Source organism: Balaenoptera musculus, chromosome 11 (genome assembly GCF_009873245.2).
Source record: "Balaenoptera musculus isolate JJ_BM4_2016_0621 chromosome 11, mBalMus1.pri.v3, whole genome shotgun sequence".
Classification (NCBI taxonomy): domain Eukaryota; kingdom Metazoa; phylum Chordata; class Mammalia; order Artiodactyla; family Balaenopteridae; genus Balaenoptera; species Balaenoptera musculus.
The window spans coordinates 52,392,472-52,417,668 of record NC_045795.1 but is presented as its reverse complement, the minus strand read 5'-3'; the positions used below and the strand labels follow the sequence as shown (position 1 = coordinate 52,417,668).

Here is a 25,197-nt window from a genome sequence, read left to right as displayed (position 1 = left end):
AACAAAAACAAATGTTATGACCTCACACAGCTTCTGAGGGTAAAGAATCTAGGGGTGGCTTAGCTGGATGTTGTAGCTCGTGAATTCTCCTGAGGTTGCACTGAAAGCTGTTGGCGAAGCAGCAGACTCTGAAGACTTACGTGGGGCTGAAGGGTTCATTTCTTTCTTTCTTTTTTTTTTAATATTTATTTATTTATTTGGTTGCACCGGGTCTTAGTTGCAGCTGGTGGACTCCTTATTTGTGGCTCCCTGGCTCCTTAGTTGCAGCACGTGGGCTCCTTAGTTGCGGCAGTTGGGCTCCCTAGTTGCGGCATGCATGTGGGATCTAGTTCCCTGACCAGGCCCCCTGGATTGGGAGCATGGAGTCTTACCCACTGTGCCACCAGGGAAGTCCCTGAAGGGTCCATTTCTTTCTTTACTTTCCTCTTTTTTTTTTTTTAATTGAAGTATAGTTGATTTATAATGTTGTATTAGTTTCTGCTGTACAGCAAAGTGATTCAGTTATACATGTATATATATATTCTTTTCCATTATGCTTTATAACAAGATATTGAATATAGTTGCCTGTGCTATACAGTAGGACCTTGTTGTTTATCTATTTTTTATATAGTAGTTTGTATCTGCTAAATTATCCTTCCCCACCCCTTTCCCCTTTGGTAACCTTAAGTTTGTTTTCTATGTCTGTGAGTCTGTTTCTGTTTCATGAATAAGTTCATTTGTGTCATATTTTAGATTCCACATATAAGTGATATCATATGGTATTTGTCTTTGTCTGACTTACTTCACTTAGTATGATCATCTCTAGGTCCATCCATGTTGCTGCCAACGGCATAATTTCTTTTTTTATGGCTGAGTAATATTCCATTGTATATACATACCACATCTTCTTTACCCATTCATCTGTCGATAGACATTTTGGTTGCTTCCATGTCTTGGCTATTGTGAATAGTGTTGCTATGAACATAGGGGTGCATGTATCTTTTTGAATTATGGTTTTCTCTGGATATATGCCCAGGAGTGGGATTGCAGGATCATATGGCAACTCTATTTTCAGTTTTTTGAGGAACCTCCTTATTCTTCTCCATAGTGGCTGCAACAACCTACATTCCCACCAACTGTGTAGTAGGGTTCCCCTTTGAAGGGTCCATCTCACATGGCTCTGTGCAGGTCACTAAAGTTCTTTGCCACATGGGACTCTCCATGAGGCTGCCCATGATGTGGCTTCCCCCACAGTGAATGATCCGTGAGAGAGTGGGCACCTCCAGATGAAAGCTGCAGTCTTTTTATTACCCAAACACAGAATGACATCCCATCCCTTTTTCCATATTCTTTCCACTAGAAGCCAGTTACTAAGTCCAGGCCATATTCAGGGGAATTAAGTTCCACTTATTGAGGGGAAGAGTATCAGAGAATTTGTGGGCATGTCATTAAAACCGCCACATCCCCCTACACTCAGGGCTTTATTTATGACAGGCAATGTTCATTGTAATCACAGGTAGCCTTTGGTTATGCCACTAATCAAATAAACAGGTTCATTTATTTCCTTTACTGGTTTTTTATTTTTAGAGGTTGCTTTTTTTCCTTTCTGACCTAATTTTGTTTAATTATATAAAATTACAAGGTATCAGTATTTTTAGATGTTTCCTCTATGGCTAAGATTTCCAGGAAAGATGTCTTCGAATGTCCTGCCTGGAGTAAGGGGCTGGTTGCCAGCATTCTGCGCCCTGGGGCAGGGTTGGGGGTGGGGGGTGGGGTGGGAGGGGTAGTTACTTTTTACTACGTGCATGATCACATTCTCCCCTTTTAAAATGTCCTCGATGCTGCAGGTTAACCATGAAAACAAAGACCATGTTTTCCCCTCTCCGGAGAATAAATCTCTAGTCCCAGGTGGGAGGGGGCATTGCATAGAGCAGTGTTTCTCAAATACCAGAGCATCAGAACCACCTAAGTACCTGATGGAAATGCAAATTCTACTGAATCAGAAACTCTGTGGATAGGGTCAGCAATCCAAGATTTTACAGACCCCTGGGTGATTCTGACGTGCGCTAGAGTTTGAGAACCTTTGGCTTGGAGAAGGGAAAGAAATCTGAGGATCATGCTGCTTTACAAATAGCTTTCACCCAATCCTCCTTATTTTAGCACCTGTACCTCCCAGTTCCAGAAGGATCTGGTGCTTCCAATTTTGAGCCTTTTGGTAATTTTGCAGTCAGATTGAATTGGTTCTTAGTTTTCTCCCATTCTGGATTAGGATTTGGCTTTCTTACTACTGATTTGCCATTCATTTGTCCATTTTCCAGCTTCCAGAATTTTGTTGCTGTTGTTTCCTCTTCTGTTCTTCAGTTCTGTGTATTTATGTCTTAAACAAAAATCTGTTTACTGAGATGTTTACTGGCATTCTTTTGGGAAAGAATGAAATTAGATGTTATGTTTAGTGTACCATCTTAACCTAAATGATCTCATTCTCTGTAATGGCTACATGCTATTGTGCTATTTAGATTTACTGCCATTTACGTAATCCATTTCTAATTGATGGGCGTTTAGATTATTTTCAACTTTTTTTAAAAAATTTATTTATTTATTTATTTATTTATTTTTGGCTGTGTTGGGTCTTCGTTTCTGTGCGAGGGCTCTCTCCAGTTGCGGCAAGCGGGGGCCACTCTTCATCGCGGTGTGCGGGCCTCTCACTGTCGCGGCTTCTCCCATTGCGGAGCACAGGCTCCAGAGGCGCAGGCTTAGTAGTTGTGGCTCACGGGCTTAGTTGCTCCGCGGCATGTGGTATCTTCCCAGACCAGGGCTCGAACCCGTGTCCCCTGCATTGGCAGGCAGATTCTTAACCACTACGCCACCAGGGAAGCCCTCAACTTTTAAATGACATCTCATGTACAGTTCAAGGAGAGCTACAGGAAATTTTCTTTTTTCTTTTTCTTTTTTTTTTTTTTTTTAATATTTGGCTGTGCCAGGTCTTAGTTGCAGCATGTGGGATTTTTAGTTGCAGCAGGCGGGATCTGGTTCCCTGACCAGGGATGGAACCTGGGCCCCCTGCATTGGGAGCGTGGAGACTTAGCCACTGGACCACCAGGGAAGTCCCCAAAATTTTCTTGAAATATATTACAAATGGCCCTTCAATGAAATTGTATCAGTTGAGTCTTATTTCCCCACACTTTTACCAATACTGTGAATTATCAGACTTTTTGACCTTGCCATTTGATATGTAAAAGGATAGTTTTAAAAGTAAGCACTACAGGGGCTTCCCTGGTGGCGCAGTGGTTGAGAGTCTGCCTGCCGATGCAGGGGACACGGGTTCGAGCCCTAGTCTGGGAAGATCCCACATGCCGCGGAGCAACTAGGCCCATGAGCCACAGCTACTGAGCCTGCGCGTCTGGAGCCTGTGCTCCGCAACGGGAGAGGCCGCGATAGTGAGAGGCCCGCGCACCGCGATGAAGAGTGGCCCCCGCTCGCTGCAACTGGAGAGAGCCCTCGCACAGAAGCGAAGACCCGACACAGCCAAAAATAAATAAATAAATAAATAATAAAGAAATGTTCTAGGACTAAAAAAAAGGAAGGATATCATCTCAGAATATAAGGTATAAAAAAAAAAAAAAAAAAAGTAAGCACTACATTTCTTTAGTAATGAGTACTTAGAGTTGTACACCCTTTCATGTATAAATTGTCCATTTATGTTACTTTTTCTGTGAACTATTTGTTCAGGTTTTTTCATAGTTTTTTTGTTGGGCTATTTGTTCTTTTTATAATTTGCAAGAGTTTTGTTATTGTGGCATTTTTCATTTTTCACAGGTTGGTGAGGGTTCTTTTTTTTTCCTGTAAAAAATAATCCTGCTTTTTTACGTAGTCAAATATGTTACTTCCCTCCTTTATGGCTGCTTCCCCACTGTAGTAGTATAAATAAATTCTCTTAGTGTGTTTAAAATTGTTATGATTTCATATTTTACATTTAAGTGCCGATGTGCATGGAATTTTTGTTGTTGTTGCTGTTATTAGGAGTGAGGTAGAGACTCAGCTTTATTCATCTCTTAAATGACTAGACAGTTATCCCAGCCCTTTTTATTGACTTATCCATTATTTTGCCACTGGTTTGATGTGCCCATTTTGTCACCTACTTAATTTCCATAAGTATTTGGGTCTATTTTTGAACACTTTCTTTTATGTTATTGATTTTTTTTTTCTCTTTTACCAATACCAAACTGTTTTAATTGTTACCTTTACAATATTTTATTATCTGGTAGGATTAGTCTTCCATCTTTAGTCTTTCAGTATTTCCCCGGCTATTCCTGCAAGTTTACTTTTCTATGTAAACTTTCGTATTATTCTATCAACTTCAAAACAAAACAAAAACTCGAGATACCTGTTGATGTTTTAAGTTTATACATCAAATTAGGGGTGATATTTACAATATTGAGTCTTAGCTAAGAAAATGCCTTTCTAACTGTTCAAGTCTTCTCTGATGTGCTTCTTGTTTTTAAGTTTTCTTAAAATAGTCCCTGTCCATTTCTTAATATGTTTATTCCCAAATATTCTATGTTTCTAATACTAATATCATTATCAAAGGAGTCTTTTATTTCTTTATGAGAAATATTATGATATATATTTGTCTTTAAAATATAACCTACTTAAAAAATGTTAAATGTATAAAATAATGTCACACACATCCATGTACCTGGTACCTAGATTTAACACAGGTTATTATGAAATCTTTGCTTCTGATTTTTTAAGAAAATAATACATCACAGATAAACCTGGGTTTATTTCCTGTTTCTTCTCCTCCCTCCTCAGAGGGAGGAGGAAGAATAGTATTTATGCTTCACACACATTTTTGTGATTTTTTACCACAAATGCATGCATCCACATACACTATATTTAATTTTTTGGTCTCTTTAAATTGTACATGAATATTCCATTGTACTTCCCTTTTTAAATTACTGATTTCTTTGATTTTATTGTAGTGCCTGTGGACTTATTTCTTTTACAGTCTGTTGCCTCATCTCACAAACCACTTCAGGTTTGTTTATTTTTAAACAGATTTATTTAGATATAAGTCACATACCATAGACTTCATCCATTTAAAGTACACAATTCAGTGGGGTTTGTATGTTAATTTTTTTTAATTGTGATAAAATATATATAACATAAAATTTGCCATTTTAACCATTTTTAAGTGTACCATTCAGTGGCATTAATTACATTCATAATGTTGTGTAACCATCACCATTATCTATTTACAAAATCTTTTCATCCACCCAGACAGAAACACTAACTATTATGCAATAACTCCCCATTTCCCCTTCCTTTCAGCCACCTGTAAGCGCTAGTCTACTTTCTGCCTCTGTGAATTTGCATATTGTAGATGTTTCACAAAAGTGGAACCATACAATATTTTCCTTTTGTGTCTGACTTATTTCACTTAGCATAATGTTTTCAAGGTTCATGTTATATAGCATGTATCAGAAGTTCATTTCTTTTCATGGGTGAATAATACTTCATTGTATATATACAGGCAGCCCTCCATTTCTATGGGTCCCACATCTGCAGATTCAACCAACTACAGATTGAAAATATAAAAAAAAAAAAAAAAAATTACAGAAAGTTTCAAAAAAGCAAAACTTGAGTCTGTTGCACGCAGGCAGTTTTTTACATAACATTTACATTGTATTTACAACTATTTACATAGCATTTACACTGTATTAGGTATTATAAGTAATGTAGGGCTGATGTGAAATATATGAGAGAATGTGCATGGAACATATGCAGATGTACTCAAGTCCCTTGAGCATCCTGGAATGTTGGTATCTGTGGGGGTCCTGAAATCAATAGTCTGCAGATACAGAGGGACGACTTGTATACCACAGTTTGTTTATCTATTCACCTCATTCATCTCTTGATGGACACTTGGGTTGTTTCCATCTTTTGGCTATTTTGAATGATACTGCATTGAACATTGGGGCACAAGTATCTGTTCAAGTCCCTGCTTTCGATTCCTTTGGGTATATACCTCTCAGTGGTGTTGCTGGCAGGTTTATTTTTAGTATCATTTTCTTTCGGAAATAATGAGCTTTTCTATGCTTAACTTAGAAGAAAAATCCAAGTCAAATTTAAAAGCAGATATTTACATGTGCTTTTCTTGCACAAAACATCATCTAATCTTTGGCCTCATCATAACCTCACGTTTTTATTCTCCCATATATTTAGCTACTTCTTTCTGCCCCCTGCCCCACTCCTGTAACCCCTCACATTTTCTTGACCTTCCCTGGCTCTTAAGATTGATGGCTGTTAGAGTCTTTCACCATCACCCTCCGTAGCCCTCTCTGCTGCTGTTCAAGGGCCCCTGCTCCACAATCCACCGGCCCGGACCATTCTGCTGTCACACTCTGGCCCTGAAACCAGGCAGGAGGACTGTGAACTTCAGTGTGCACTGGCTGGAACAGGGATTTGTACTTCCAACCTCAACTGGACCTTTAATTATCTGCACGTCTCTATTTACACCCTGGTCTCTTCTCCCCATCTAGTGGGAACCAACACTGCCATGCTTTCTCCTTAAGGTACAGGTGATGCTATCTCCTCCTTCACCAAGAACATTAATGCTGCTGAATACACCATGTGACATAGTCAGATAGGCATTTCAGAAAGGGTACTGAGTGAGGCACCAAAAGCGAATGTATATTTAAATGAGTAAAAAAAAAAAATCATTACCAACTTACCGTTACCAGGGGATAAGTGGGGGGAGGGATAAATTGGGAGATTGGGATTGACATATACCCACTACTGTATATAAAATAGATAACTAATAAGAACCTGCTGTATGGCACAGGGAACTCTACTCAATACTCCGTAATGGCCTATATGGGAAAAGAATCTAAAAAGAAAAAAGAGTGGATATATGTATATGTATAACTGATTCACTTTACTGTACACCTGAAATTAACACAATATTAATCAACTATACCCCAATAAAAATTGTTTAAAAATCATTACAAATTTTAAGATTTTTAAATTAAAATAATTGCAAACATCACAAAACTTAGAAACATATTTTGGCTTTATTAACTGAAACACCTCTGCCATCCTTCTTTCCTTATATTCTTTTGGCTGCATGCTGTTTTATTGTCTCTTCGGATGACAACAATGTTTGTAATCTTCTCTAGAGAGACTGGCAATCTTTCTCAAGTGTGACTGATTGAAATTTGATTTTTAGTATTGATAGTTTAGAAAAACAGGAAAGCTTCACATTTTGTTGCTGATAGCATTATATGAATATTTAGGATTGTTATCTAAACTGGGGAAATCTCTCTCAAATTCTTTCATGCATGAGCTGTAATATTTGGAAGAAATTTCTGTAGACAGGTCCTGGCCCCATAACATTTTTTTTTTTTAACATCTTCATTGGAGTATAACTGCTTTACAATGGTGTGTTAGTTTCTGCTTTATAACAAAGTGAATCAGTTATACATATACATATATCCCCATATCTCTTCCCTCTTGCATCTCCCTCCCTCCCACCCTCCCTATCCCACCCCTCTAGGTGGTCACAAAGCACCGAGCTGATCTCCCTGTGCTATGCGGCTGCTTCCCACTAGCTATCCATTTTACATTTGGTAGTGTATATATGTCCATGCCACTCTCTCACTTTGTCCCAGCTCACCCTTCCCCCTCCCCATATCCTCAAGTCCATTCTCTAGTAGGTCTGCGTCTTTATTCCCGTCTTGCCTAGGTTCTTCATGACCATTTTTGTTTGTTTGTTTTTTAGATTCCATATAAATGTGTTAGCATACGGTATTTGTTTTTCTCTTTCTGACTTACTTCACTCTGTATGACAGACTCTAGGTCCATCCACCTCACCACAAATAACTCAACTTCGTTTCTTTTTATGGCTGAGTAATATTCCATTGTATATATGTGCCACATCTTCTTTATCCATTCATCTGTTGATGGACACTTAGGTTGCTTCCATGTCCTGGCTATTGTAAATAGAGCTGTAGTGAACATTGTGGTACATGACTCTTTTTGAATTATGGTTTTCTCAGGGTATATGCCCAGTAGTTGGATTGCTAGGTTGTATGGTAGTTCTAGTTTTAGTTTTTTAAGGAACCTCCATACTGTTCTCCATAGTGGCTGTATCAATTTACATTCCCACCAACAGTGCAAGAGGGTTCCCTTTTCTCCACACTCTTTCCAGCATTTATTGTTTGTAGATTTTTTGATGATCTGGCCCCATAACATTTTAAACCCTGTTTCCTCTCCACAACCCACATATTTCTGGAGCTGGATGCCTTAGAGCACAATCATATTGCGAGTCAGCATAATCTGTTAGCAATAATTTACCTACTCATAGGAGTGACAGTGAACCGTGTAAATATATTCTACACCCAAAGTAAATAAATCCCCACCTCAGCTCTCCTTTGGTTGAATCTCAAAGATGCCTGTAGCCACTCTAAAGCCTCCTGACCCAAGAGGATGGTTTTTTTTTTGTTTTTTTTTTTTCCCAAGAGGATGTTTAACACAGGAAAGCTGGAGCAGAAAGAGGCGAGGGTCTTAGCCTTTTGTGGTTAAACTGCATTACTTCTGCAAATTTTACAAAAACCTATGACCATGAGAACGCACTGCTAGGACCCTCCCTTGGGGCACTTCTGGCTGCAGAAGATGAGTTCAGCAGCTGCTGCAGTAACCTAGGAATTAGATGATGGCAGGGCCAACAGGGAGTGGAGAGGAAGCAGTTGATTTGAAAAATATTCAGGAGGTAAAACTGGTGGAATTTGGCAACTGGCTGAATGCCGGTGTGAGGAAGAATGAGGAGTCATTGATTTGTCCAGGTTACAACCTTGGTTGGATAACTAGATGAGTATTGGGGTCAGCAGCTAACATAGAGGGTTGCAGAGAAGGCGCAGGTGGGAAGGGGGAGGGAGAAGCAAGTTGAGCTCAGGATGCGTCTGAGGACATCCAGGTGGACGTGTCTGTCTGGCAAGCATCTCACTTAAGAGTGAGAAGCTCCAGGAAGAATCCGTTAGGCACGGATTCTGCAGTCATTGTGGAGGTGGAGGCTGAAGTCCAGGAGAGGTTGAGATTGCACGCAGAAGCTGAGTGAGAAGGGCAGCGGGCCAAGCAAAAGACAAACCCAGAGGATCCCAAGCATTTAACCAGTGGCCACAGTAAAATGAACCCATGAAGGAGACAGAGTCTTCAGAAATTAATGTAATTCAGTAGCTTATGAGAGATTGCAGCTTAACATGTGGTCATCTTTCCCCACTTCTCTTTTTTGATATTTCAGGTTTGGAAGAGAGAAATGAACGACTTTAAAAGTGAGCTCTTTCTTATGAGCCTTTGTAGATGTTCACTTCGATGGTTTGTTAGATGGTATTCAAAGTATTTGTCTGCGTCGAGGAAAAGAAATGGGATCATAAATACCCCCATATATAGCTCTTCCTGCCTCTTTCCTTCACCAAAGGCTTAAAAAGTCGAATGGGTCTCTTCTTTAGTTCATCTCAAGAGTAAGCTGGGTGGAGATGGACAGCCTCTTTCAATTACATGGACTCCCAGAGATGGGAATTTCCCAGCAGGCTGCACAAGCTTGTGCTCAGCGGTGAAGACTCCAGGCAGCCCTTTGCACAGGACTCTTCAAGGCGTGACAAAGCTCGTGACATTTGCATTTTTAAATGTATTCTCTTTGGTGTGGGTAAAACTCAACCAGACATGGTTAACACCTTGACCTCGAGGATGAAGCGTAATACTATAGGGTAGCGCCCTCCTCCTTGGTAGCAATTCCTGAGAGGGGCAGTGGTGAGTTTATTTTTGTATGCTTTTGAATGAATTTCAGACCAATTTTTTAAAGAGTTTTGTTCCAGTTCTTCGTAGGGATTCCATCAAAGATGAGTCCAGCTGACTTTCTGAAGATGGGTCATTCTGCAGAAATTAAGTTGTAGTTGAGGACCTTGATGACTGGAGGGGATCTCAGAATTTCATGAGGGTGGTAGTGAGGCTGGGCGGGGACTGGACATGAGAGGATGGCCATCGTGATTTTCAGTACTTCAGAAGCTTAATGAAGTTTGAAACTTGACCCAGGACCAGTCTACACTGGCTGATTGATTGTCCATCTTGGTTTATGGCTGGAATGACATTAGCTCAGTGGGTAGACACAGCTGTCTCTTGATGATCCATGTTGCTGGTGGACACAGTGTTTATGTCTGATTATTAAGGATTTCGATGTGAATATTACTTAATGAATGTTAGTCTTTTTAAAAAAAATTTATTGAAGTATAGTTGATTTACAACGTTGTGTTAATTTCTGCTACAGCAGAAGTGACTCAGTTATACATATATATATATATATATATTCTTTTTCATATTCTTTTCCATTATGGTTTATCACAAGATATTGAATATAGTTCCCTGTGCTATACAGTAGGACCTTGTTGTTTATCCATCCTATATATAATAGTTTGCATCTGCTAATCCAAATAGATAGTCTTTTAAAGCGTCACCTGTACTCTTGTGGCATTAGTCTATTCATTTCCTACAGACCTGGCTTTTCTAGTCTGTCTTCCAGAGTGGTTTCTCTGAAATGCTGATCTGGTCAGGATGCCTTCCATGACTCTGCCCCTGTTTTCATCAAGCCTCATCTCTCAATTCTCCCCCTTTTTTTTTGTACCACTTTAAAAATATTGAAGTGTGGTTAATTTACAATGTTGTGTCAGGTTCGGGGTGTACAGCAAAGTGATTCAGTACTTTTTCATTCTTTTTCAGATTCTTTTCCATTATAGGTTATTACAAGATATTGAATATAGTTCCCTGTGCTATTCAATTCTCACTTTCTTATATGTGAGTCTCTAGCCTTAAAATGAAGGTACATAAAATTCTAGAATTTTACAGGAGGTGCAGTTTACAGCTCCTGACTTCTGCACAAACTGGTCCCTCTGCCCTTATCCATCTGAAAATGAGGACACATCTCATTACCTTCTCTGGGGTTTGTCTTTGATTCGTCTCTCTGAAGATTTAGTCACACTTTGTTTTCTGTCACCACATTATACTGTGGAAATCTTGAAGACACAACTTCTCCTAGTTTGCTAATATAACTTGTTTATACATTCTCACTCTGGACTAGGGGCTGTTATTATCCTTAGTACCAAGCATAAGACCTGACACAAAGTACTTTCCTTTTTTTTGCCGCGGCTTGTGGAATCTTAGTTCCCCAACCAGGGACTGAACCCGGGCCCTGGCAGTAAAAGCGTGGAGTCCTAAACTCTGGCCAGGGAATTCCCCAAAGTACTTTCTAAGAGCTTGTTAGATAAATGAATGAAAACATTAGAGATCTTGGGAAAAGAAAAGTTGGTCACCATTGAATCTATTGGATTACACTGGGAAAAGAGCAGCTTCCCATGTTGAATTTGTCCATCTAAACAGGTAGGATAAGAAGCAGTATTTATGACTGCTCTGAAAACTATGATTAAAGTACAAATTACTATGGAGAAATAAAGGTTCAGAAGTATAATATTTTGGCATATTTGTCTACTTCTTTTCTGACATATTAATTAGTTGGACAGAAGATTAGAATTTTGCTGTATGATAATCAATGAAAACTCAATATAAACTGATAATATAAACTCCCTCCCTTCAGAGTCTGTTTTACCATGTACCTTTTTCCTTTTCTCCTCCACTTCAGTCTTCTGTTGTCACCTTCATTCTCTCTACTTGTTTTTGCTTTCGGTTTGAAGTCTTTTGTTCTGTAATTATTTGAATGATTCCTGGAGCTTAAAGAACAGACATACAAAGATATACACTTAGATTCTGTTTTGGGGAGAGTTTTTGGTTCCTTTGCCTTTCCAAAAATCACTGGCACTGTTGTTTGACTCTTTGACCCTCCTTTTGAAACATGAATTGTATAGATATGTTTCTGAGAGTTTAACGGCTGTTTTTCCTTTCTGTCTTTTTCCACTATGGTTTATAGTTTGAAAAAGTACCGGAAGGCCCTATCCCTCCATCCACACCAAAGTTTGCATATGGAAAAGTTGGTCTGAAAAAGGTAAGGAAAAAAAAATGACAGAAACATTGAGAGTGAGGAAGTGGAGTTCAGCAGTCGTGAGTGAAAGTGTTATGCTGGGGAATCGGTTCGTTATTTTTCTGTGAACTTGTTTTCTGTGAGACTGATGGGGTGGATGATGTGTCTGGGAAAACGGGGACACGGGAGGTGAGAGACTCTGTGTGCATGTTGACAGGGTGAGCACATGGGGCACGAGCGGGCATTCTTACATCATTTTGGTTCCATTATCCACGTCAAAAGCAGCACTAGGAGCCCTTGTGGGAATAACGTGCAGCCTTATTGTTACGGCTGGTGATGTTCTTTTCTACAACTCACCTTTCTCACAGGGGGTTCTCAAAAGCCACAGGCATTAACCCTCAATTATACACTCCCCTCCATCTCAAAATTATGTCCTCGTGGCTTGTGGCTTATATGGTAATTGGGACATCAGGGGGGAAAGCTAGAAATGAATCATAAATATGAGTGAAGACCATTTTATTCTAGGGAAAGAGACAAAGAAGCGAGGTTTCATTTGATAGGAGTGACGTAAGCCCAAATCAATTTGTTTTAACCATCTGTGTCTTCAGGTTTTCCCCTCTAATAATCCCTAACTCCTACATGGGTTAACTCACAAGGAAAAAAAAGTTACATATTTCTTAAGAATCTTGATAATTCTAAAATAGCATCATAAGTTTTTCTCTTTAAGCAAAATACCAAACATGATTGTATAATTTTTCCATTCGTGAAGCCCTTTGATATATTATTGGTTGGTTGAGCTCTTGTAACATTTTCCACCTAGTGTCGGATACGTGTGTTATGATCTACAAAGAATGTGGTCTCTCTGCCTGATAGGAATCTTGCTTTAGATTAACCAAACTTTAATCACACTTGTAAAGGGAGTACCTTCTACTTGTTCATTGCTACTGCTACTTAAGGAAAGGGTTGGTTTGTGTCTTTTTAAAAATTTTTTTTATTTTTAGTTGTGTTGGGTCTTCATTGATGCGCGTGAGCTTTCTCTAGTTGTGGCGAGCAGGGGCTACTCTTCGTGGTGGAGCATGGCCTTCTCATTGCGGTGGCTTCTCTTGTTGTGGAGCACGGGCTCTAGGGTGCATGGGCTTCAGTAGTTGTGGCACACGGGCTTAGTTGCTCCGCGGCATGTGGGATCTTCCTGGACCAGGGATCAAACCTGTGTCCCCTGCACTGGCAGGCAGATTCTTAACCACTGTGCCACCAGGGAAGTCCTGGTTTATGTCTTTATAGAGCTGTGAAAATTTTATTTTTATGCAACAGAGAATAACTGCAAATATTTCAAACAACAACATTGCTAAAACATAGCTACCTTAGTACCAGAGCGCATTTTGTTTACCAGGAAGGAAAATTGTGAGACCAGAAACTAAATATATACAATTGAAGATAGCAAATCGGCATATAACTAAATGAAGTTTAAGTAGAACATAGTTATATAGGATAAAAGCTTTCACCATGAGTTGAGTTCCTTCAGTTGTCCAAGTGGGAAAGCACCCACTCAGCTGAATTGATGGATTGTACTTAAGACTGTTTTCTTCCATGCTGCCTATTGGCGAGGTAACCATGAAAAGTGTTTATAAAATTCCTGACCAGTATCGTATTAGGGAAAGCCCTGGGTTTGGAGCCAAACCTAACTGCAAATCCTGTCTGCGCCTTGATTCAAGTGAGCTGCTCTGAGCCCCGTTTCTTCTTTCCTGAAAAGGGACAGTAATGCCTGCCTTTCCCGGTGTTGTGAGGATTCAGTGAGGTATGCGGGTAAAGTGATGTCTCCCCTGGAGTTTGGTGAGGCACTTACAGCCATTATCATTGTTATTGCATCAGAATAAGCACCATGAGCTGGAAGAATACACAATCATAAGTATTAATTGAGTGTCTACCTTGTGCTGGCATTGGAGGTAAGCACAGTACAGACCCTGCCCTTAAGGAGCTGACGGTCAGCAAGGACAGCAGTGGTATAAACAACTGGAAAGTGATACAGGCGTGGGAAATATGCTGCAGACAAATTCAGAGGAGGGCACAGTCGGAGCTACTTCTTTGGGAGTGGTGGGAAGGCTTTATGGAGCTTTGGTTTTCATGCATTTTAAGGGCCTTTCATATACAGGAGGTTGGGTTTGCAAATAGGTATGTTGAAACTATTTTTAAGTTTATCATCTGTTAATTTTCATCCAGAGTTAAGGAATAGATGGAATTGATTGAAGGTGACTGGGGGACAGCACTAAGTAGAATTTGAACCATTTCAATTTATTTAGGGGTTTGGTCAATGACGTTATTCTCTACTGTGATTACCAGGGAGGGGTGACAGTGAGTGAATGCTGCTTTTGTTTCTTTTCAGTTAAAGACAGTGGAGGAAGCTCTCAACCTTCTGTGTCCCTCTGGACCCGTAAAAAGCGTTTATCCCTTGACATTTATCCAGGTGAAACAGGTAGGCCTTCAAAGGTAATGCTTCACCTTTTTTCTACTTGCAGAAATGTGCTTTCTGCACTGCCTGTTCTGAACACAGAGACCAAAACGGTAAGTAGATAAATCAGACCCCACGTAAATTAACCATGGATCTCCATGATCTCTTTAGTTCTAAGTACCACATGGTGAGCTGATCTTTCCTGTGTTTTCCCCCCATTTCTTATTATCAGATAGGTAGTAGCTCAACCTGCTTCAGCATAATTCTGTACAAGCTATAAATTGAGTATATTTAGGATATAATTAATCTTTCTTATAAGTTATCAGAGGAAAACCACTATTTTATTACTCAAAAAAGACAATTATTTGTCCTTAGCTCAAAGGTATAAGGACTGTGTTCTTAATAGATTAGGTTATTAGAGATTCTTTTTCCTGTTTTTGAAGAGAACAAGAACAGAGTACATCGTGTGTGTGTGTGTGTGTGTTTAATCTCCAGGCCACAGCCCCATCTTTATTGTAAAAGTTTTCCCCAACTTTTTATTTTGGAAAACTTGTCAGAATAGTAAAACAAACACCCGTAAAGCTTTCACCTAGATTCACCAAGTGTTAACAGTTACTTCACTTGCTTTATCTTTCTCTGTGTGTATTCGCAGTCAACTGCTTTTTTATTCAGCCGTTTGAGGTAGTTGTCAACATCATGACACTTCACCTTTAAATATTACAGCATATATTTTTAAGAAGGACATTATCCTACACGACCATAAATAATGATCACCCTTAAGAAATTTAGCATTGGGACTTCCCTGGTGGCACAGTGGTTAAGAATACGCCTGCCAATGCAGGGGACACGGGTTCGAGCCCTGATCCGGGAAGATCCCACATGCCACGGAGCAACTAAGCCCGCGAGCCACAGCTACTGAGCCCGCGTGCCTAGAGCCTGTGCTCCGCAACGAGAAGCCACCACAACAAGTCCGCGCACTGCAACAGAGAGTAGCCCCAGCTCACCACAACTAGAGAAAGCCCACGCAGCAACGAAGACCCAACGCAGCCAAAATTTAAAATATAAATAAATAAATTTATTTATTTTTTAAAAAAGAAAGAAATTTAGCATTGATGCAATCCTATTATCTAATACACATTCCACAGTCAGGTATCCCTGGTCATTCCAACAGTGTCTTTTATAGCTTAACTTTTTTCAGTCCAGTTTCCAGTTCATGATCACACATTGTCTTCTTTCATCTGAAACGGTTCCTGAGTCTTTTTCTCTCTCTCTCTCATGACATGGACATGTCTGAAGAGTTCAGCCCAGTTTTGTATACGGCCCCTCACTGGTTAGATTCAGTGGAACATTTTTGGCACAAACATGACAGTGGTGATGTGTTCTTCTCAGGGCACCATTTCAGGATGCCCATGAGGTCACTTTTTGCCTTAGGTTCAATGTTCAGTTTGATCACTTAGGATCTCAGCCATTTTTTGAAATGGAAAGTTATCTCGGCCCTCCTTTCTGACTTCCTGGGGAGATCACCTTCTAGAGGGAATAATAGCACATCCGATCTCACTTTAACATATTTTGCCTCCAGTTACTATTGTTATACTTGTGATTTCACTCCAACATTACTGCTTTGTGATAAATAAAAATGAATAATTAAGCTCCCCACCCCACACTTTTTTATTAACTTTGGGTAGGTTCTTTCTCTGGTTCTAACACACACTGACTGTACGTCCACGTCTTCCTCTACCTGTCTTCTCCACCTAGTAGGGTCTGAGCACATCAGACAAGACACGACACAGAGCAGTAGGAACCTGGGAAGTGAATCCCAGGTTCATGTGTAGACACCGGCAGCCCTTGTTCTTCCTCAGACCCCTTCTGCTCTCTCCTCTTTGGCCAAGGCAGTGCTCTCGGATCGGGTGGGGCTCCTGGGCCCTGGCTGTTTCAGATCTGGGACAAGCTCATAGAAGATTTATTTCCAGCAAACCCCTTGGCGGGCACAGCTGCAGGGAGTGGGGTGCAGCCCTGGTACCCCTGCAGCTGCCCCCCACCCCATCCCCGGAGGCCTCAGCTTTGCCTTTGCAGGGAGCATCTCAGCTTCTGCTCCCCTCCTGGAAACCCCTGGCTAAGTTTTCCTCGGCCTCTGAACTAGGACACACCGCTTTGGTACTTTCAAAAGATAAAAACAAGAGAGAGATGGAGATTAGGGGTCTGGGAGGGAGGCATCCTTGCACTTGAAGGTTTGGCTGGCGACAGCAGTAGCATTTCTTGAGTTCAGCACTTTCCTGCAACACAGGAACGTGTGTTAGCGTTTTCCTTCCACTCCTGCAAGTCACCTCTCCACTTGCCTGGGGTGCACTTTCTTGCTTTTGGGGCCCGAGGAGTAGGGAACTTTGTCTCTGTTCCCTGCTGGATTTCCATTTGGACTCTCTTGTATGACTCAGGATTTATCCACCTCCACCAGCTAATGGCCACAGCAGGAAGCCACGAACCGAGGCTGATGGTTGGGGCCTTCCTTTGGGACCAGGGATCCCAGCTCTCAAAGTACTTTCTGACTTAGCGACAGGTTACACCCCCATCTCTATCGGTTTCCCTCATGCCTCCACTTTAAACAGTTTCTGATTGACTCTTGTTTTGTATGTTAGAGCGGATTTAGCCCAAGAATCTGGAGAACGTTTTACCGAGCATTCTGTTGCCGTTTGCCTTTTTTTTTTTTTTTTTTAAATTGAGAGTTATGTTTTATTCGGCGGAGATTTATTATTTTTTTTAATTAATTAATTAATTTTTGGCTGTGTTGGGTCTTTGTTTCTGTGCGAGGGCTTTCTCCAGTTGCGGCGAGCAGGGGCCACTCCTCATCGCGGTGCGCGGGCCTCTCACCATCGCGGCCCCTCCCGCTGCAGAGCACAGGCTCCAGACGCGCAGGCTCAGTAGTTGTGGCTCACGGGCCCAGTTGCTCCGCAGCATGTGGGATCCTCCCAGACCAGGGCTTGAACCTGTGTCCCCTGCATTAGCAGGCAGACTCTCAACCACTGCGCACCAGGGAAGCCCGCCGTTTGCCTTTTGTTGTTGTCGTCTTTGGTTCTGGTTTTTGAGGTAACAGAAATAACTTTGGGATATATATGATGTGATCCCCCTGAGTGATTCTGGGCAAATCACTTAACACATTCCAGGGTCCAGTTCCCTCTTGTGGGAGGGGAGGTGACGTTTGACAAAACACTCTTCAGGCTTCCTTGCAGTTCGCTGCTGTGACAGCTTTATTCTATGACCCGAAGATTGAAGCCGGTTCTCTTCTCTCAGCTGGAATTTTTGCCGAGGCTGAGGAAGCATTTCATTCCTCTGGTTTTAGAAATGTCACTTTCACACAGATCGAGGGTGACCAAGTTCTCCTAACATGAATGGCAAGAGTGATGTCTTTTTCTTGCATCCTTCTCTAACCAGTACTTCGGGTTTGTGCTGTACCGAACAACACTTCCTCAAGACTGCAGCGACCCGACACCCCTCTCTTCGCCCTTCAATGGCGTCCACGATCGGGCCTACGTCTCTGTGGATGGGGTAAGAATTCTCTCTATACTTGTGTGTCTGCCCCCACGGGAGAGGGGGTTTGTGGGTTGCACTTGGTAACATGACAGTCAAGGCCGTGGCTGCCTTTCCATCCTCAGGCTCTACCCCTCCTCGTGATGCCCCTTAGCTGTGCCCCTTGCTTGCTGACGTAGCCTCACCTGTGCTCCATCTACCTGAGATACACCCCCTCACCCATCCGAACCGCAGGGCTGTGCTTAAGGCCCCACCTCCTTGGAAAGCTTCCTGGTTGCCCCAGTCCAGGGCCATCCCCTCTGACTGACCATGTGTGTCACCCATGTCTTCTTTGCTCCTGGAGGGCAGGGTCCGTTTTGTACACCCCAGATGACTCATTTAACTTTGGGTCTTCATTACACGAGAAATTATATTCTGTAGGATTGTTCATGATAATTAGAGCTAAAGGACACAAAGACTTTGGTTTTGTAGCAAAGTAAAGATAACATTTTAGGATTTCCCTTCCTCTCACTGAACATGTGAGAAAAAACACATGAAGAGATTTTTCGTAACCAAGAAAATTTGTTCAGAAAATTTTAAATGAAAATATTTCCATTCTGTTGTCATTAGCGGCTTTAATTTCAGTGGCAGCAAGTGTCTAAGACATTATGTGTATACTGGCAGCAATTGTTTCTAAAATTCCAATCTTGGGGTTGTCTTACTGAATTATGGTCATTTTTTTTTTTTTTTTAAATTTTATTTATTTATTTATTTTTGGCTGTGTTGGGTCTTCACTGCTGCATGCGGGCTTTCTCCAGTTGCTGCGAGCTGGGGCTACTCTTCGTGGTGGTGTGCGGGATTCTCATTGCGGTGGCTTCTCTTGTTGCGGAGCACAGGCTCTAGGTGCATGGGCTTCAGTAGTTGTGGCACACGGGCTCAGTAGTTGTGGCTCGTGGGCTCTAGAGCGCAGGCTCAGTAGTGGCACACGGGCTTAGCTGCTCCGCGGCATGTGGGATCTTCCCGGACCAGGGCTCGAACCCATGTCCCCTGCATTGGCAGGCGGACTCTTAACCACTGCACCACCAGGGAAGTCCCTATGGTCATTTTTTTAAAAATCTTGCATTTAAAAAAACTAGGAATATGTTGCTGCTAAAATACCTGTTGTTTCCCCTCATTCTATTATTTCATCTTTGTGGTTAATGCATCATATCAGGTATTTTGAAGTGAGACTACTCCACCTAACTCGCTGATTTTATCTCGTTTGTCTGATTTTGTCTCCTCTCTCCATGTTGTTCAGAAGCTACTTTTTGTGACTGCCTTTTTGCTGTGAGAACGTGAAGAGGTTCCTGTATTAGGGATCTTCCCCTGGAATTTTTGCCTCTATCCCCTTTCTGTTAAAAATAGATACACAGGCTACTCAACACTCTGTTATAACCTATATGCGAAAAGAATATGAAAGAGAATGCATATGTATGTATGTATAACTGAACCACTTTGCTGTACACCTAAAACGAACACAATATTGTAAATCAACTACACCCCAATATAAAATAAAAATTAAATTTAAAAAATAAAGGACTTTCCTGATGGTCCAGTGGTTAGGACTCTGAGCTTCCACTGCAGGGGGCGCAGGTTCGATCCCTGGTCAGGGAACTAAGATCCCACATGCCGTGCAGTGGGGCCAAAAACTAAAAAAACAAAAAATAAGATAAAAATAAAAAATAATAGTAAATACAAAATTTAAAAATAGATACACAGCAAAACATCCCAGAGCTAAGGAAACCAGCCTTGCCCCTTCCTTGCTGGGAGCTGAGTCTGCTGACCTTCTTGTGTAGAAAGCAGTGATTTCAGGAATGTGGGCATCTGGCCAGTAACTTGGGCAAAGGAGCCATCAGAGCATTTCCTCCCAAGTCTGGTGACACTTCCAGGCAGGAAAATGAGTGCTGAATTAACTGAGGGGGCTGCCTCTCTGCTGACCCTCCCACCCTAGTTAATTCTCATTTGGCATTGAACCAACAGGTCCCCCACGGAGTCCTTGAGCGAGATATTGTGATCACCCTGAACATAACAGGGAAAGCTGGAGCCACCCTGGACCTCCTGGTGGAGAACATGGGGCGTGTGAACTACGGCAGTTCTATCAACGATTTTAAGGTAGGCCTAGCTTCCCTGTAAGGAGTGAGGTTCAAAGGTTGACCTGTGCCTAAGCCACTAGGGAAGTTTCTGTAAATCCATTTTAAAACTCTCCCACATACACTCTTTCCCTCCAGCCCTGTTCACATAGAAGTAATTTTTAAAAGCACACCCACCTTTCCGTATCTGATGAGTGAACCTACCCTGATTTGTTTTGCAACCTAGAAGTTGGGTTATTTTGAAGAACTGTTTTCCTCTGCAGGTGATGAGAAAGTTGAGCTTTGCAAACAGAAGCCTTCCTTTGTGTTTGAATTCAGTCATCCTTTAGTAAGAAACAGGAGGAGAAAGCCACTGCACCGTGCTTTTCCTTTGCTTAAAAAACCCACCGAGCTCGCAAAAGGCACTCCCTTGCCAACAAAGCCAGCTTAATATTTGGTTTGCTCTGTTTTCTGGATGTGGATGAACCAGGACGAACTCTTGAATTGCAGAGAGCCTTTCCCTTGGTGCACTGCCTCTCACTTCTGTTGGTTAGTCTGTGCCTAGTTGTCTAGTCCAAATACGTTTTTCTAATGTATATTTTGAGAGCATTATTCAGCAAACATTTGTGAAGCTCATACTCTGTGCACATGCTCCATGAGGTGCTTTGGGGGGGTGCAAGGATGTTGAGATATAGGCTACCCCATGGGTAGCTCACCATCTGCTAGAGGAGGGAAGTCTTCACTGAGGGAATGATGGCACCACCTACTCTAGGAGAGGACAGGTGTCTGCGGCTATTTCCTGACCCTCCTGGTGGCACCTCGGAGGCAAGGCAATGACACTCTTAGGGAATAGCCATACAGGGGCCACTTTTGTCTCCAGTAGAAATGTCCCTGTTACAGTCCTTGTGCTCAGGCTGTAATTAGTGGCCTTCCTGCTTGGCTGTCACAGGCCACGCTGACCTATAGAGTGATGGGGACTCTTATGAGGTGTCTAAGTCCCCAGGACCCAGCAAAGAGCCTGGCACACAGCTGCCTTGTTAATGCTTATTGAATTACTAATTGAACAATTGAGGCTTGGCATTGAGAAGTATCCTGCGACTAATTTGGGATCCCACTGGGTTGGAGAAGTTCCCCTCATAAAAGGCTGGGAAGAGGGACTTCCCTGGTGGCACAGTGGTTAAGAATCGGCCTGCCAATGCAGGGGACACAGGTTCGAGCCCTGGTCCGGGAAGATCCCACATGCCGCAGACCAACTTACCCGTGCACCACAACTGCTGAGCCTGCACTCTAGAGCCCGCGAGCCACAACTACTGAGCCCACATGCCACAACTACTGAAGCCCGTGCACCTAGAGCCCGTGCTCTGCAATAAGAGAAGCCACCACGATGAGAAGCCCGCGCACCACAATGAAAAGTAGCCCCCGCTCCCTGCAACTAGAGAGAGCCTGCGCACAGCAATGAAGACCCAACACAGCCAAAAAATAATTAATTAATTAATTAATTATTTTTAAAAAAAGGCTGGGAAGAGAAAGCCAGATGAACCATGAGCAAAGGCTTCGATGCAGTGGCTGGTGCCGTGGACGCCCCAGGCCCCTGCCCCTGCTGGACAAATAGAGCAACTTCAGAAAGTGAGTCTGAGGCTCCCCATCATCATCACGGCCCTTTCTATCCTTTTACAGTGGGCTGGATGTTCTTTTGCATCCCCCCGCCTCCACTCACTCTCTCATCCTCAAATTCCATCATTTCCTCCATTCTAGCAACGTCTCTGAACCAAACACTGAAGATTGGGGATTTGGGATCAAAAGCTCTGGCCTCAAGCCAGATCTGTCAATTTGATGTACACACCGTTTGAGTCTGCATGTACTGTTTGTGTTTCATATCCCAGTTTGCTTTTCCCAGGAATTCAGGGCTGGAACACAGAGTCACTTGAAGCCTCCCTGCACCCCCACCCCCAGCTCATTGCTCTGTTTCTCCTTTACAGGGTCTTATTTCTAACCTGACCCTTGCTTCCAAAATCCTCACCGACTGGGAGATCTTCCCACTGGACATGGAGGATGCAGTATGCAACCACCTGGGGACCTGGGATGGCCATGACAGCGGCTGTGCCCACAGCGCATCTGACTACACACTCCCGGCCTTTTATGTGGCTAATTTCTCTATTCCCAGTGGGATCCCAGACTTTCCCCAGGACACCTTTATCCAGTTTTCCGGATGGACCAAGGTATGTGTCTTCATGGGAAGTGTTTGAATTCAGGCCTCAGACGTCTGGTTTTCAGTCTCTGATTGAGAATCAAAAAGAGCTGCTAATGGGATGCTGTGTGACAGTCTGGGAGTGGAGGGTTTTCTTTGGAAGTTTACCCATTTCTCAGGAGCAGGACCATGGCAGATCTTTGAAGATGCAATGGTCAGCATGAAGGTACACCATCTACCCCTTTTTCATTGACTGACAACTTCCTTTAGAGACTTCCTCCTGCCTCTAAGAAAAATCATAGTCCCCTTGGAAAGTGCCTAGGAGGAGCCCTTCTTCTTTATCCTGAAGAAAATCTGTCCCAGGCAAAGGGATGAATCTCTGGGGAACCTGTTTTCTCTTGTTCGTGCCTAACTCTATACTCTCAGAACACCCCCACCTCCGTGTGAAAGTGCCCCTGTGCCCTGGGGGCATCCACCACTGTCTGTACGATCCTAAGCTCTCCCTTGGCCACTTTACTGCCTGCTCACTCTCCTTTATTCTTTGAAGACATCAGCATGTGTTCTTTCACCATTGTCTTCTCCACTTCAAGTCCTGTTTTCATCCTAGATGCCCTTATCATGACTCAGTTATTCATTCAACAAATATTTTAATGGCCACTGTTACCAAGAGTGGGTCCAGTTGCTTGCTGCTCTAAAGCCAATAAAGAGGCAAGGTTGGTGGAAAGGATAGTTTGCCTTATTTTGGTTGCCAGCAATTGGGGGTGGGGAGGACAGACTCCTGCCCAAAGGCTGACTCCCCCCCGCCCCCAATCAGCAGGCAAGAGCTTTTATAGGTGGACGGAGGGGGCTACATATAGAAACAGCACAGTCAGCCTGACAGTCATATTGAAATTGGTCCTGTGGTGGTCTGACCACCTTCATCTTGATTGTTTTAAGTACAGTTAATCTTCAGCTCCAGGGTCGGTTTGTTACCATTTCCTTGAGGCCAATTCTCCGAATTGTGGCAGCTTATGTGATGGCTACAGTCTGGTCCTCATGTAGTTAACTTCTTCCACCTGGTGGGGGATTCAGTATCTATAAGACAGCTCACAGAACATGACTCAGAATATTATCTATAGCCCTTGAGGAGGAACTAAAGTCCTTGACTTTGCTTAATGACTAAACTATTAATGTTTTGTCCTATTTGATTGTTTTCCTTTGCTTCTGTATTTTCCCACTTCTCTCATTAAACCTATCCTTTGGCTAAAGTTTTTCTACAAGACAAAAGGCAGGTGGAGGACATGGAGGGGGAAGGACAATAGGGTCCTGCTCCATTTCAATCCCCCCTTTTCTTTGATACTCCCCAATCTTGATGAGGGACAGGTATAGAACAAGAAAGGGAATAAAGTTTTGGATAGAGAGGTTAATCATAAACTTGGCAGAGGAACTTGGTTTTAGTTCCATTTCTGTTCCAATTTCCCCCAAATCTTTGAGGGAATGGGGCGACAACTTCTCTGGTTACTTCCTGCTGAAATGGGGCCTAGTCCTGCCTAATTTGGGGAATGGACACAGAGTTGGAAATAATTTCGTGTTCCAAGCTTAGCATCAATATTTTGTATTATGAAAACATTGCCTCTGTCTTTGATTGCCTTGTCATAGTACCTGGACAAACATTTGAAAATTAGTAGACATATTGCAATGAGGATAATAATCAAAATGTATTTTTCTTTTAAAGATCAGCTTTTTAAATAAATTTATTCATTTTATTTATTTACTTTTGGCTGCGTTGGGTCTTCGTTGCTGCATGCGGGCTTTCTCTAGTTGCGGCGAGTGGGGGCTACTCTTCATTGTGGTGCGCGGGCTTCTCATTGCGGTGGCTTCTCTTGTGGCAGAGCACGGGCTCTAAGCGTGCAGGCTTCAGTAGTTGTGGCACGCGGGCTCAGTAGTTGTGGCTCGCAGGCTCTAGAGCACAGGCTCAGTAGTTGTGACCCACGGGCTTAATTGCTCCGTGGCATGTGGGATCTTCCCAGACCAGGGCTCAAACCCATGTCCCCTGCATTGGCAGGCAGATTCTTAACCACTGCACCACCAGGGAAGCCCCAAAATGTATTTTTGTACTATTCTCTGAATGTATTTTTTTCCTTAATGGTTAAAGCGGATGTACAGTGTATGTTTAATAGGCCATAAACAGGCTGTTTGGTTAGCCTAAAGTTCAAATTAAATCAGGTATAAGACAGAATGACTTCCCCATACCTCAATATGTGAAAATTTCTTCTATCATTTTCCCCTTTCAATTGTAAATAGAAAACGTTGATAATCAATGTATTTTTCCAAGTTGCCATAGTGGCTCAGTTGCCTACTCTGGGTCCATTCATGTCCCTCAGTGCTAGGCCTACTTTTTGTTTATATATTTGTCTAGTCATCTACATTGGGGGAAAACTAATCAGACATAACAAACAAGTACAGAAAAGTATATTGATGGGGAAACATTTTATAGGCTATACATTTTATCAGTTATACCCAGTTATCACACGAACATTGTACATGTGCTTTAAGCAGTAAACTTAAAGCCAGCAGTGATACACATCATTAGTAGTTATACTCTGTGACAACTTCATTAAACATTTTTTTCCATCCTAAACATTGGGGTCAGACGTATAGTTAGAAGAAAAACAGTAGCTTTCCATTAGAATTCTTCAAATGTCTTATCAATATTTCTATCTGAGATTCCTCAGGGGCCCTCTGGAAAACTCAAAATTAGATAGATAAAGAAACTTACAATCTGTTTTCAAAAGCAGCTCAATATTCCAGGAAAATTTTGCTCTCTTAACAGAGAGAAAACCAGATTCCCACCTTGTACCAGCTTACTGTTACTAACAAAATTCATTTACATAATTAAATTCAATCTAATCTTCATCGATCTTAACAACGTACAAAATTCTTTTCTCAAAGTACCTTTTTTTACAAAAAAAAG

The 25,197-nt window shown here is 42.1% G+C and overlaps 1 protein-coding gene across 2 annotated transcripts in view; it reads left to right on the top strand.

The window, feature by feature from the left end:
• GLB1 (galactosidase beta 1) overlaps positions 1-25,197 on the top strand; it is a 91,357-nt gene that overhangs the window by 46,648 nt on the left and 19,512 nt on the right. For both annotated transcript variants that reach the window (XM_036868771.1, XM_036868770.1), the window contains exons 11-15: positions 11,951-12,025; positions 14,382-14,471; positions 17,874-17,987; positions 19,968-20,099; positions 22,036-22,275. In XM_036868771.1, the coding sequence (XP_036724666.1) occupies positions 11,951-12,025; positions 14,382-14,471; positions 17,874-17,987; positions 19,968-20,099; positions 22,036-22,275 (651 nt within the window). The remainder of the gene's footprint in view (positions 1-11,950; positions 12,026-14,381; positions 14,472-17,873; positions 17,988-19,967; positions 20,100-22,035; positions 22,276-25,197) is intronic.